We start from the raw sequence: 13,530 nt of genomic DNA, 5'->3' as shown, positions 1-13,530 counted from the left end.
CCGAGATACTGCTTAGTACAGTTAAATGGCTCACAGCCCATGTATTTGCTTACTCATTCTCCTCTAATAAAAATGGAATGGTAAATTAAGGATAAAACACAGCCATTAACCAATCTCTTGGTGCCCATGGCTTTTTATTTGCTGATCTCTTACCTGGGAAACCCTTCTCACTGAGCTCTTCCCATGGCTGAGCTCCTCACAGAGGTTACACCCTAAATCTCACCCTATAGCTATGCATCTAAGACAGGCTCCTATGCCTCTTCTTATTGGCTGTCTCCACACCCTGCTTGTTCCTTCAAAGCCCTTATCACAAGTTCTCCTCCTCCCCGCTCTTATTTTCTATTTTATCTTCTCTTTCTCTCTCTGATTTCTGCCTATTCTCAACTAGATTCTAAGTAATTGAGGACTGGAATCACATCTGTATTGTTTGCCATTTGTTCTCAAATGTTTATTGAATGAGTGAACAATGTGAAAAACATTCATTCTCGGAGTGATATCTGAAGAAACAGAACATCTAGACTCAACAATTCCCAATTTTAAACAATAGCTCATTCTTATCACTCATCACTTAATCTGTTGACATGAATCCCACATAGAAAATAATGTTTATACTCACTAGTGTATCTTATGACTTTATATCATTTGTGTATGTGAACAGTGGCTCCAGCTGGCACTCTGCTTTGAATTTTTCTAACCTTTAAGGCTCATAGTGAGGCCTAATAATGAGCAGTGTCAGAAAACAGAGGCTATCCCTCAACACCAAAACAACGACTGAAGCAGAAAATTCATTCAACCAACTGATTCCTCCTCCTACAAGAATATACTATTTAAGGAACAAAGCACCTGGTTTGACAATTTGAAAAGAAAGTTGACTGGTGTCTTTAATATGATGTGGATGCAGCCTGTATAGAATTTCAGATACAATCTGAAAGTTAGGAACTAACACGAGAAAAGAATGTGAAAAGCAAACCTCTTCCAGTAAGACAGGTAAACCAAGTCGGATGGAATTTTCAAGAATTCGTAAGAAATTACTATCTGTAAGCTTAATGATCTTTAAACCACTTTTGCTTTCCTTGTTCCTTATCCAACGGTTTGCCTGTATGAGAAAGCACAGAGCAGGGCATTTGCTTTAGAGTATGATACATGACTAGAAAGTGAAAGTTTTAAGAAAAAGTTTAGAAATTTTTGTTCAGTCTAGAAACATTGAAAACATTTTAAAAAGGGAAAATAATCTCCTTTTCCAATAAAACACCTATCAAGTCCAATGTTTGTGATTCTTTTGTTCAAATTTAAAACAAATGCAGAAAAGAGTCATCTAGGAAAAAATCTGTACTTATCTTAGTATTCAGGGTTCTTTCTTGATTTTATAATGGCTCCCTTTTCTGAACCCTGATTAGTATAATCTGACTTGTGGATTTAGGGAGACAGATGATGGGATTCTAAAAATTCCAGTCAGGCTTGCCCTAAATTCCATCATACCCTGAATTCATTTTGACTCCTCAGATCTTGTAGAACTTCATGGAATGAGTTTCTGTCAATTTCTACCCTCATAGAAAACAGAAAACTAATGGCCAACCCCCTAAACATAACCAGTCAAAATCATGAATAGAGAGCACTTACACACATCCCTTCTTACTTTCTGCATCCACAAGATGAGGAACCCACACTGAAAGAGCTCTGAACTCTCCTCCGGATCTAAATCTCTATGATCTTACAAATATGTTACAGTTCACTTTTATAACTTTTAATAGACAGATCAATATTAAACAGAACTAACTGGCTACTTTTTATATCAAGCATTTGTTACACACCTGATCTTGGGGATCGATCATCAAAGGCCATCGTCTCCCTTGAGTAACCAAAATGCCATTTTCTGTTGATGTCAAGTCACGGGGCAGCCCATCAGCATTCCATTGCCGTATTTCATAGGGATCTCCAAGAATGTTAATGAGATTAAAGGAAGGATCAATTGGGATGTCCAGAGACTGGCAGTCCTGGATCCAACACTCTATAAGCTGAACAAGGAGGAAAACTTACATGTATGGAGTCAGGAACACTCAGTTAACAAGGGCACACAGAAAACATGAAGGGCGGAGGAAACCAGTACATTATGGTTTGGACACGAAGTGTCCCCCCAGTAACTAATGTACCGGAAATACGGTATCCATTTTAGTAAGAGAGCTGTAACCTAATCAGTAGATTAATCTATTAGATGATTTAATAATTTGAAAGATTACTGGGTGGTTCTTGTAGGCAAAGGGGGCATGGTGGGAGGAAGTAGGTCACCTGGGGTAAGTCCTTGGGGATTGTATTCTATCCCTGGACCCCTGTGCTCTCTCTCTGCTTCCTGGCTGCCATGAGCTAAGCAACTTTCCACCACCATGCCTTTCTGCCATGATGTTTTGTCTCACCTTAGGCCCAGAGCCATGGAATTGTCTGATCAAGGACTAAGCCTCTGAAACTATGAGCCCAAAATAAACTCTTCCTCCCCTAAGCTGTTTTTGTTGGGTACTTTTGTTACAGCTATGAAAAGCTGTCTAACATACAGTGGCTGGAACAGGCAGGCCCTACTAGTCTCCTCAGACATCTTGGAAACAGGATATCCAAAAAAATGGACTAAAAATCAGAGAAGACCAGGTGCTAGAATTAAATAATTAACTATGCATTTGGCATATCACTCTCTTTGTCTGGACCCCAGTTTTCTCATATGTAAATGATTGGGTTGTTATAGGAATTTTCAACCAGGGATTTATTGCCTCTCTTTAGAGAATTTGGAAGCATGTGGAGAAGTTCGGGATTATCATAATGATTGTGGGTGCTATTGGAAGTATTTCATAAAAATAACTAGAGAATCCTTCCCAATATATTTTTTTCCTGGAAAGTGTAGGTAGATGGGAATTTTATTCTCTGATAATTGAGAAGTTTATTTTTTCATAAAGACGAAAGCCCAAGAAATCTCAAATTAATCCTGCTCCCTCCCATTTCCAGTCCTCTGGAGCAGTACCACTTCAGGACACCATATCCTGGTTGATTTTACATGCCACTTCTGACCATAAGGGTAAGAGACTCACTGTCTCATTTCCTTCCCCTAGGTTCTTGTGCTGCTTAAGTGGTGAACAGCTTTCTAAGGCCAGAGAAGGAAAGGGAGAAATATGTTAAGAAAGCCTAGGGGTGGACCAATGGGAAAGAGGGAGTGCTGTGGGACATATAAATTTCCACTCTGTCAAACTTCCATAGTAGAAAGCCTCCATCTGAACTCAGAAAAATGAACCCTTCCTCTGCCCCCTCCAGTTTCAGCTGCTTCTCACCACTCTTTACAGAAAGGAGGTTTACTCACTGATTGCCTGAACTGGGCCGTGAAAGCCCCATAATAAGCCACACAAGCCGCTGCTATAAACACGTTCCCAATGATGTTTGATATCTCCTCCTGAAATTTTGTTATGCTTTCTTCCCATCGAACCTGCTCATCTCCTAATGCAGCTGTTAGCTTTCCAGCACGTACCAGACGTGCTTTTGTCAGGGCCATATTCTTTGCTAGAAAATATTAAGAACCTCAGGTTATTCAATATTTTACTAAACTATTAAAAGTTTATACATTTGTTTTGGTTTGTAGCAGAATTAGGATTATTTAGCTAATGATAGCAATAAATGGCTAAGAAATCTCATACCAATTCAACATTATTTCCCATTTCAGAACCAAGTCAAAGTTTGATTTGTCCATTCCAAGAGCTCTTTTTTTTTTTTTTGAGTTAAAATAAGACATATTTTATTAACTTCAAGTCCTATGAATGTTTCTCAGCAAATTAAAATCAAGTTACAGCACAGGTGATTTTCTTTCTGAAGTCTCTAATGGAGGACCCTTTTCCAACTTTTATAAGTGGCCCACATTCCTTGACTGGCAGCCCCTTTACTCCATCACCAAAGCCAGCAAGGTTGCAACTCTGACCAATCCTTCATAGTCACCTCCAAGAGCTCTTTTTGATGCTACATTACTCTGACTGAAGATGATGTTCTCAGTGCCCTGTAGCATTAATTTTCTAGATAAAATATCTGTTGCTCTGGGTTTTAATGCAACATGCTCCAATAAGTTATGTTCAGATATAGGATGTTGAATACATACAATATATACAGTTTTTCTCATTTTATACTAGGAAGTTAATGAAAGAAGTCCAATGGAAATGTATTCTATATGTTGACTAAAAGCCAGTGTCAGATTGCCTGAAAAATTCTGAACTTTTAAAAATCAGTCATTTATTACCAATGCAAATTTTATGAATTACTTACCCAAACTTTCTTTTTCACTCACACCTTTGTCATATTCATCTTGTAAAGCGTGTATTTGATCTTCCACTTGTCTTAGTAAAGCTTGCTTTTCTTTTAGGGTAGCCATTGTAATATCAAGTTCAGCCTAATAAAATCAAGCAAATATTTAAGAACAGGCCCACAAAGAAGGCTGAATTTGCCCATTTATAATAAAGATCTATTTTATGTTCCTTTTATCATGTTTCTAAATATTTTGACATGATATACAAAGTTAAAACATTTACTGAGTAAAATACAAGAACAGAGTCAATCTAGACCAAACAAAAAGTTCAACAAAGTAAGTCATAAAAGGAGTAGAGAAACAGGTGTGTCAAGCATTTGAACTGAATAAATTACAACAATGGATATTAGCTTTAAATGATAAATAAATATTCTAGCAATAATGAAAAGTAACTTTTCCTACTAGTTCTCTGTAACAGGGTGTGTGAACTGTGACCTGTAGACCACATCTAGGTTGATGCTTGTTTTTGTATAGTCTGTGAACTAAGAAAGCTTATTACATTTTGTAATAATTGGAAAAAAATCAAAAAACAATTTTTACATGTGATACTTGTGTGAAATTGGAACTCCGTTGTCCTTAAATAAAGTTTATATTGGAACATAGTCATACTTATTATTTATGTATTGGTAATGGTTGTTTCTGTGGGGCAACAACAGAGTTAAGTACTTGTAACAGAGATCACATTGCCCATAATGAAATTGAAATATTTAGCCCACCAATTGAAATATTTACTATCTCGATCTTTAAAAAAAGTTTCTATTAGTGGATTATAGTTATATATAACAATGGGGTTCATTTTGACATATTCCTAAATGCATATAACATGGTTTGCTCCATTTCAATCTGGATTTTCACAGGAAAATTTTGCTTATGCCTGTTCTCTATTCACCATTCTTTTAGTAATCTGCTCCTCTAAATGATCATTCTTTGTTCTTCTTGGGAAGACTAAGGACCTCACACATGATTGTTAGTTAAGCTGATTCTAAAATCTTAGTTGACACCATCAGGTGTGGGAGTATTTAGCAAAAAGAAACATAAATTATCAGATGCTAGAGCTAGAAGGCACTTCAAAAACATTATGGACATAATTTCTCTTTTTTTTTCAGATGAATTATACTAGGGACTTATCTTCTTTTAATGCTGGAAGAAGCCTGAATTTAGAGAAAAGTTAAAAAATAAGAAAACCCACCAGCTATTATTTGAAACAAAAGTTAATTTTCAAGTGCTTTTACTATATATCTACATTGTGTAGGATCAATGTGGCATTACAAAGAGAACTTGGATGATTGATGATGATGGCTTTTAAGTCTATGGAAAATCATAATATGGGTAAATATACCTGGGCAGCACGGAGTTTTTGTCTCTTTGGTTCCACTTCCTTGACTACTCGAGAGTACAAATCCATTGCTCTTACCCACATGCACATGGATTTACAAGCTTTGGACACTTTTTCTACTTTTTCAGGAACAAAATCAGGATTATTAATATATCTTTGAAGCTTTGCCAATATTTGAGGCTTTATGTTTTCCTTATCATATTCTAAAAGCCTTCTTAGGAAGTTAGAATCACCAAGAAGTTGCTTTGCTGTGGGCCAATCAGGCCTGAAAGATAGACATATAAGTTAACATTATAATCAAGTAATATAAAACAAAAAAGATATATTCCTCTGAGAACATTACAGTATCATCCCAAAAGATGAATAGTGTTAATCTCTGTACTATAATCCCAGTAATTGGTAGTTACATGCATCACTCCATACAACCTAGATTTGCTGGAGGAAGAATTATAAAATAATAGAAAGTGGAATTCACATTTCATCTCTTTTGCCTAGTTTCAACCCTTAAAAAATCTCTTCCTAGGCTGCCAAAAATATCTCCTTCTAAGTGGAACTTAGATCTGTTGGTCAATCTTGCTCATTAGAACTTTTGCCATATTGGTCTTTCTGCTGTGAAAATTTGATTAGATAAATGTTCAATGATTCTCAGTTCCCGCTGCAAACAGAAACTATCTGTGCTCTGCAGAGATCCTTGGGATCTACCATTGTACCAACCTGAGGGTCAATAGAGAGGCCTGGTGATTAAGGTTTCTTATGGTGCTTTGCTCAGTTTTACACAGAAAGGTTCCTTATAACATAATTTGTTTTGAAAAAAGGATTGTATTACTAAAGAAAATTTGAAAACCATATCTTTAAGATAAAATTTGGATTGTCTGGTGTAGTATACAAAATTTCTCATGATGTGATCACTGGCTTTTTATTCAGCCCCAACCCATTTCATGAACATCATAGGTACCTGAGCTCTCTTCACAAATACAAACTGCACATCATTTCCCAAAAGACCTGCATGTATCTCTCCATTAGATTTCTGCATCTTATAGGGAAAAACATTGTTTTTATCTTCTATCATATAGCACAAAATAAATGTTGAAATAAAATGGTTGGTGAATCAATTTATTGAATGGTCAACCAAATTAATGAGAGGTTAGAGAAGAGAATCAACAAACATATATACAAATACAAAAATATGAAAGTGGAGAAAAACAGTAAAGAAATACTACCAGACAAGCTAATAATACAAGCTTCTGTATTACTCACTTGGCATTCAAGAGAATGGAGATTGCTTCCATTACAGTCATGACCATATCTGGGGGCTTTGTAAAAACCCTGATTTCAGCTATATCTGCTTTATCTAAGGAATCCAGTGCTTTATTGGCAGCATCAAGTGCAGGCAGTGCTTCTTCAAGGTCTCTCTGAGCATCATCTGCTATTGCTTGGGTTTCTTCAGCTTTCACTTTTGCTGTTGCTTCATCTTCTTGCACAATACTACGAACCTAACCATTGAAACGTGACTGCTTAAGTGGTCTCATTACATGTTGAACACTCCTAATCTAAAAATCCCAAATCTGAAACTTTTTGAGCACCAATATGATGCCATAAGTAGAAAATTCCACAACTGACCTCATGTGATGAACCACTGGCAAAATGTAGGCACACTAAAAAATTATACAAAATTATCTTTGGGTTATGTGTATAAAACAGATAAATTTTGTGATTAGACTTGAGTCCTATCCCCATGATATATCATTATGTATATGTAAATATTCCAAAATCTGGAAAAATCCAAAATCCAAACTGTTTCTGGCCCCAATCATTTTGGATAAGGGATATCCAATTTGCATTTGAATTCCAATGTTTTATATTTTTGTTTGTTTATTTTGCTTCTGTGGATTGAACTCAGGGGTGTTTTACCCCTGAGCTATATCCCTTCTAGCCTTAGCTTCCTGAGCTGCTGGGATTACAGTAACGTGCCACCAAGCCTTGCTGAATTTCAATGCTTTAAAACAAAGTCAGTAATAATGAGCTGTATTTATCTTTTGGATTAGATTAATGATGAAAAGGAATTAAGTAGATTACATTTGATGCTCTTCTGTGTTCAACACATACCATGTTGACAGCATTAAAGGGATAAAATTATTATATAGCAAGCAGTTTCTTCTAAGAGCTGCCTTTATATGAAGGTGATATTTTTCTCAGAACCCGTTCAGTCCCACTCACTGAACTACATCAATTCTTTGGGACAGAACCAGGCTGATTTGGTAAAGAGAGATTGTTTCTAGCTTAAAAACATTACTAAATTGGTAGAAAAAACAGTATTGCCAAAACTACTTATTTTAATGATACTATTAGTGACACCTAATTATTTGAATGACATATAATAAAACAATCTGATCATGGATCACTCTGTATAAATGATTAATTATTGACCAAAGACTTCTCACCTATACTGTCAGGTAATATGTCGTACCTGATCAGCACTTTCTTGATCCACTGCTAATTTTTCCATCAGGGTTTCAACATCATGTGATTTTTGTAAAAGCACAGGTTCTAGAGCTGAAAGTTCTAATTTCATATTATCTACTAGTATGTTTGTTTGTAGTAGCTTGGTGAGACCATTCTTCACCCGATCTCGTGCCTAAATGACAACAAAATTTTCTATTATAATGAGCATTATAAACTACGTGTTTACTGGCCTCTATTACTCATAAATTAGAATTTTACATCTACAGAATTAGTACATCAGTTTGTAATATTTCAACTTGTGGAAATTTTTGCAATTTGGAAAGTCTTCAGGTAACAGAACTCTAGAAAATGGACATGACATTTACCACAATGAGTGTGGATACATGTCCCCTGGCCACAGCTATGGGACATCACATCACTGGACTGTGACTCACGAGGGCAGTGACCACATTGCATTATCCTCATTCCTCATAGTAGCAAGTTGAATAAGTGAGGTAAAGGTTCAGACAGGGATACCTAGAGGCCTGGGAGCTTGTTTGCTCAGGGCAGATGAGCAGGGCTGAAACTCCAGGGAGACAAGTCCCATACACCTAGCTCTGGTTTCTGTATCTGAATCTTACTCCCCAGATGTAAAAACTTTTGATTTATATCAAAAGGGCTGTATGTGATAGAGGAGACACCTAGGAAGAACCATTTATTGAAGATAAGTCAGAAAGATTGGTTCAAATAGGCAGTTTTCAAAAATATCTGTTATTTTACAAGAATATGAATTTTATGAGGTAAAATCATTTGAAAAATATTTTAATAAGCTAATGGGAAATGCTTCCATTTTTACTGTGTTTAAACATTGACTATTTTAGGTCATGTTAATGGTCAGATGGTGATGATAATGGCAGTCACTATGTTTTGAGTATCTTATATACTTCATGAACAATGTCTTATTTAAATTCCAGAGCAATCCAAGAGGGAGCTTAAGATATTTTAAAACTTATTTCCTTCTAAACCTTAAAGAAATTATATAACATGCTCAAGGTTGCCCTGCAACAGCAACCTAGTTGCATGCAGTTTGGCAGACATTACAGTACTTGGCACAGGTTAGACCACTAATACCTTATCTTTATTGCTTAACACAAAGTTTCCCTCCATATTAAATACTGCAGAGATGACCAAATCTCTGCTTAACTTTGATGCTGTTACTATGTTCCTGTCATTTAACTGAGACAAGGATACTTATGTAAATGATAGAAAGAAAATATAAATATCCCAGAGGGAGCCCTTCAACTGAGAGCACAGGATCCTTTTGGGGCCATATTTCAGGTTGTCAAGGTCACAGGACCAGATGAATAGAGTTCTGGAATTTAGGACATGTACACAGATCTTCCACTCACTCCCAAAAGTTTTCAGTTCAAGCAAGAAAATGAAAAATTAATGGACTGAAACATACTGAAATTAACTGCTTCTTTTTCTCAGTCAGCATAGTCAGGTAGAGATTGATGAGCTCCAGGTAGGAGGTGGGCGTTGTGTAGTATCGGCGGCGGAGCTCGGTGTAATAGCGGTCTGCTGTTTGGGAGACACTCAAGTGAACATTCACACACATGAGGGAAAGCTTTTCTTTCAGTTCATCATTTCCGGTGTCAACAGTTGAGAAAAATGTCTTTGACACAGAAAGAAGTGCTTCTCTGGGCCACTGTAAATGAAGAAGCAATCTGGAAAATCTATTGGTCATTTCAACAATATGCAGAGTAACAAGAAAACTATTTCTCTGGAACTTTTCCTTGCCATGTCCCTCCTTTCACCAAGTTATCTCTTATACCTGTTTCTAGTGCTTAATGAACTGAATGGCTCTCTCTGTTCATTTTCAGAGAGGCCTGATTCTGCATTTGCTGACCAGTGTGTTCCCAGGACAGTGTCAGTTATAACAGATATTTCTTGATTGAACAAGACTGGGTTTTTTTAGAATTCCATGAACATAGTCATTTGTTATGAGGACCTCATGTTCTCACTCTATTTATTATACAGTTGTGATGTCAGGCCCATCATTGTAGTCACAGTCCTGCACACATCTCAGCTCCTGGGCACTTTTCTTATTTCTTTGAGCTTGCCTGAATCTTAGTAAAATGCACCTCTCTGTTATTCAATGCCTGCAACCGAGCAGCTGTCACTGGCTAGAGAAAAAACAAAACAAAACAAAACAAAACAAAAGCAACCACCACCACCACCAAAAAAACACAGTCATGTTGATGGGCTTCACATTAAATTTACAACTAACTTCTTAATGCAGCCCAAAATTTCTTCTACATTTTCTAATACTTTGGTTTTATACTCTCCTAAGTGAGCATTTCATATCTTACTCGACTTCCTTAGACTGCTCAGGCTTCCTTCTCAGTTGATAACTTTGTTTTCCCTCATCACACACACAAGAAGAAGAGAAGAAAAGGAGAGAAGGAAGGAAGGAAGGAAGGAAGGAAGGAAGGAAGGAAGGAAGGAAGGAAGGAAGGAAGGAAGGAGGGAGGGAAGGAAATCCAATGAGCTCTTACCTCTGTGTCCTCTTGCCACCTGGGTCTGTACCCCTGTCCCATTACTCAGGGCAGAGTTCATGCTCTCTGCTCAAGTCAACCTCTTAATTGATGACTCAATTATTTACTAAAGGACATTAGTTCCACATACTTAACATTGTATACTATATCATCAATGTATTTCTGTTTTTCTGGAACATTTTCATCTTCATCACACACACATGCTGCTTATATTTCTCAGTCAAAAACATTTCACTCTTGAGCTCACAAACCTCTCTTTCACCCTCATTTCTCTGCTTTCATTTTGATAAAACTTCCTGAAGTTGTTGCCTATTATCACTGTCTCTGATTTCTCTCCCCTCTTCTTTCTTAAACCCTCTCCCCCACCTTCCATTAACACAGCTCTTGTCAAGATTACTGATAACTTCTGTACTGCTAAATTCAAGATCTCTTCTTTCTTCATAAGTTATTTTGTCTTTTTCTAATTGTCATTGTCATCCCTTGTATGAATAACTTCCTAGTGGCTTTTAAAGTTAATTCAGTATTGTGAATTATTCTCAATTTTAACTCCTTTAAAATCTCTTCTCAAAGAGCTATCAAAGGGTGTTACCAACCTGGACAAACCAGTCAATTGTGCAGCAGTTCACAAGAGATGGGAACATTCGGCATCGGGACCGAAAGGCCTCTCCAACTGGGCTCATACAGAGAACAACGTGCAGTTTTTGACGGACTCTGCTGATAAAGTACTGAAATACCTGAAAAAAGCAACAATATTTTTCAATTTAAAATAAGGATGAAACAAAAATGAAAATAAGTGTTGGCTAATGCATCTGAGGTTAATACATTATTAACTTAAAATGCTAGCACAGTAGATATGTGAATTACTGTGTTGAACATCCATTCCAACTCCTCTCTCTTACAATTGGAAAGATTAAAAATGATATTTTGTGGACTTCATTTCATCTAGGGTTCTGCAGGTGATTTAAGTTCTCCTCATTGGTATATTTGAGGAGAAAGATATGAGAAAGAATAGCCAAAAAGTTGAAGAAGATGCAGATAGAAAGGAAAAGACTGGGGTAGATGAATGAAATCATGGTGTTGGAGAAATGGAGATGGATGGCAGGTACATTGTTTCCAACAGAGTGAGAGAAAACACATTTCTGTTTCAATTGTGCATAACATTCTGATAGGCAAGGGGATCAAAATTACCAGAACATGCCCACCAGCACTTCTCAGGAAGGGCACTGTAGGTGTGAGAAACAAAATTGTATTTAAAGAAGAGTAGGGGAAACTGTCCAATTTGAACAAGACTATGACTCTAAAGGGCAGGAGGATTTTTGCTTTCTGCTTCCATCATTTTTTTTTTGAAGGTTGATGAATCAACACTTTAGACAATAGAAAATAAAATGCAGAATTACAAAGAAAGCTAATTATATTGAAGAAATGCCATTCATAGATCCCCTAAGAGGTTTTGGAAATTGTTAAATAAAAGGTTACGGCAACATTTTTGTTTAGAAAGTCATGTAACTGTTCTTGCATGTCCTACCTCATCTCTGTTCCCCTCAGAAATTCCAACTTCTTTTGCTTTTGGTCTGGTGGCTGCTAACACATGCTCCAGTTCATCCTTTTCAAATAAATTAGGTACTTCACCTGAATTCAGGATGTTATTTATATCTTCTAGGAATTCCTCCACTACAATCTATAGAAGAGAGCAGAATGATTATTATAATTCATTTTAAAGTTACTACATGTAAATTATAAAGCAAATATTTATTCTAAAATTCACATAAGTTAATTTTATCTTTAGGATTATAAAAATTAGAATCCTAAAATTGTAACAAGTATATTCTAATCCTAAAATTCTAACAATTATATTGATTCCTTTTCCTTATTGTTTTGTTTCTTTTTAAAAAAAATTTTTTAGTTGTAGATGGACACAATACCTTTGTTTATTTAGGTGTTTTTGTTTTAAAGTGGTGCAGGGGATCAAACCCAGTGTCTCCTGCATGCTAGGCAAGCCCTCTACCACTGAACCAGAACCCCAGCACCATTGTTTTGTTTCTTAAAAAGCATTTATATTTTACCTAATGAAGTTAAATTCTATTTTTAACATCTTGTTTCTTTCAATTTCTTCTTACATTTATACTTTGCATATGTACAAATGTATACATACAAGCGATTTAGTTATAGCTGTAGCTATATAGCTATGTCTACTCTTCATTACGGTAGAACATTTGAGATTGGAACTTTCAATAGAGTGTAAGAGCTTTTTGTTTAGAGTTGAGCCAAGACAATGACTTTATCTTTGGAGCTTTAATGCTTAGAATCTTTTTTATATAAATTCCTTGATTTTTAAAAGCAATGCTAAAAATTCTATAAGAAATATTTTCATTTTAGAATAATTAGAAATATAAATAAGCAAAACTAAGAAAAATAAAATTACTCATAATCCCATGACCCAGAAATATTCTAGTCACACGCATGAGATATCTATTTAGATATATATTAAACTGAAGAGCCTCTATGGTTGATGTCATATACACATTTTAAATATCTTCACATTAATGCATACATTTCTATAATACAACTTTTATTTTCTGTTTTTGTGGTGCTGGAGATTGAACCCAGGGCCTCACACATGTCAACAAGTGTTCTCTAATAAACAACATCCCCATGCTAGGAAATTCAATATTTTTCATGTTGCTCAATTATGTGATTATACCTGAATTTACTTATATGACTTTCTCTCTTACTGTACATTGTAATAAATATATTACAACAGATATTCTTATATATGCAACTTTGTATACAGCTGTGATTAACATGTGAAAGTAATATAAAGTTTTTATCTACATATTACCAAATACCTCCCAGAAGGATTTCGCTATTAT

General features: G+C 35.9%; 1 protein-coding gene across 1 annotated transcript in view; it reads right to left on the bottom strand.

The window, feature by feature from the left end:
• Positions 1-13,530, bottom strand: part of LOC124962941 (dynein axonemal heavy chain 6-like) — a 292,982-nt gene that overhangs the window by 95,683 nt on the left and 183,769 nt on the right. Inside the window, 10 exon segments of the mRNA XM_047522202.1 lie at positions 971-1,096; positions 1,812-2,015; positions 3,338-3,534; positions 4,285-4,408; positions 5,664-5,925; positions 6,918-7,153; positions 8,128-8,295; positions 9,568-9,810; positions 11,254-11,394; positions 12,186-12,338. Of these exon segments, the coding sequence (XP_047378158.1) occupies positions 971-1,096; positions 1,812-2,015; positions 3,338-3,534; positions 4,285-4,408; positions 5,664-5,925; positions 6,918-7,153; positions 8,128-8,295; positions 9,568-9,810; positions 11,254-11,394; positions 12,186-12,338 (1,854 nt within the window).

Source organism: Sciurus carolinensis, chromosome 13 (genome assembly GCF_902686445.1).
Source record: "Sciurus carolinensis chromosome 13, mSciCar1.2, whole genome shotgun sequence".
In the NCBI taxonomy this organism is placed as follows: domain Eukaryota; kingdom Metazoa; phylum Chordata; class Mammalia; order Rodentia; family Sciuridae; genus Sciurus; species Sciurus carolinensis.
The sequence above is the reverse complement of the archived record's forward strand: the minus strand, read 5'-3'. Positions and strand labels throughout refer to the sequence as shown.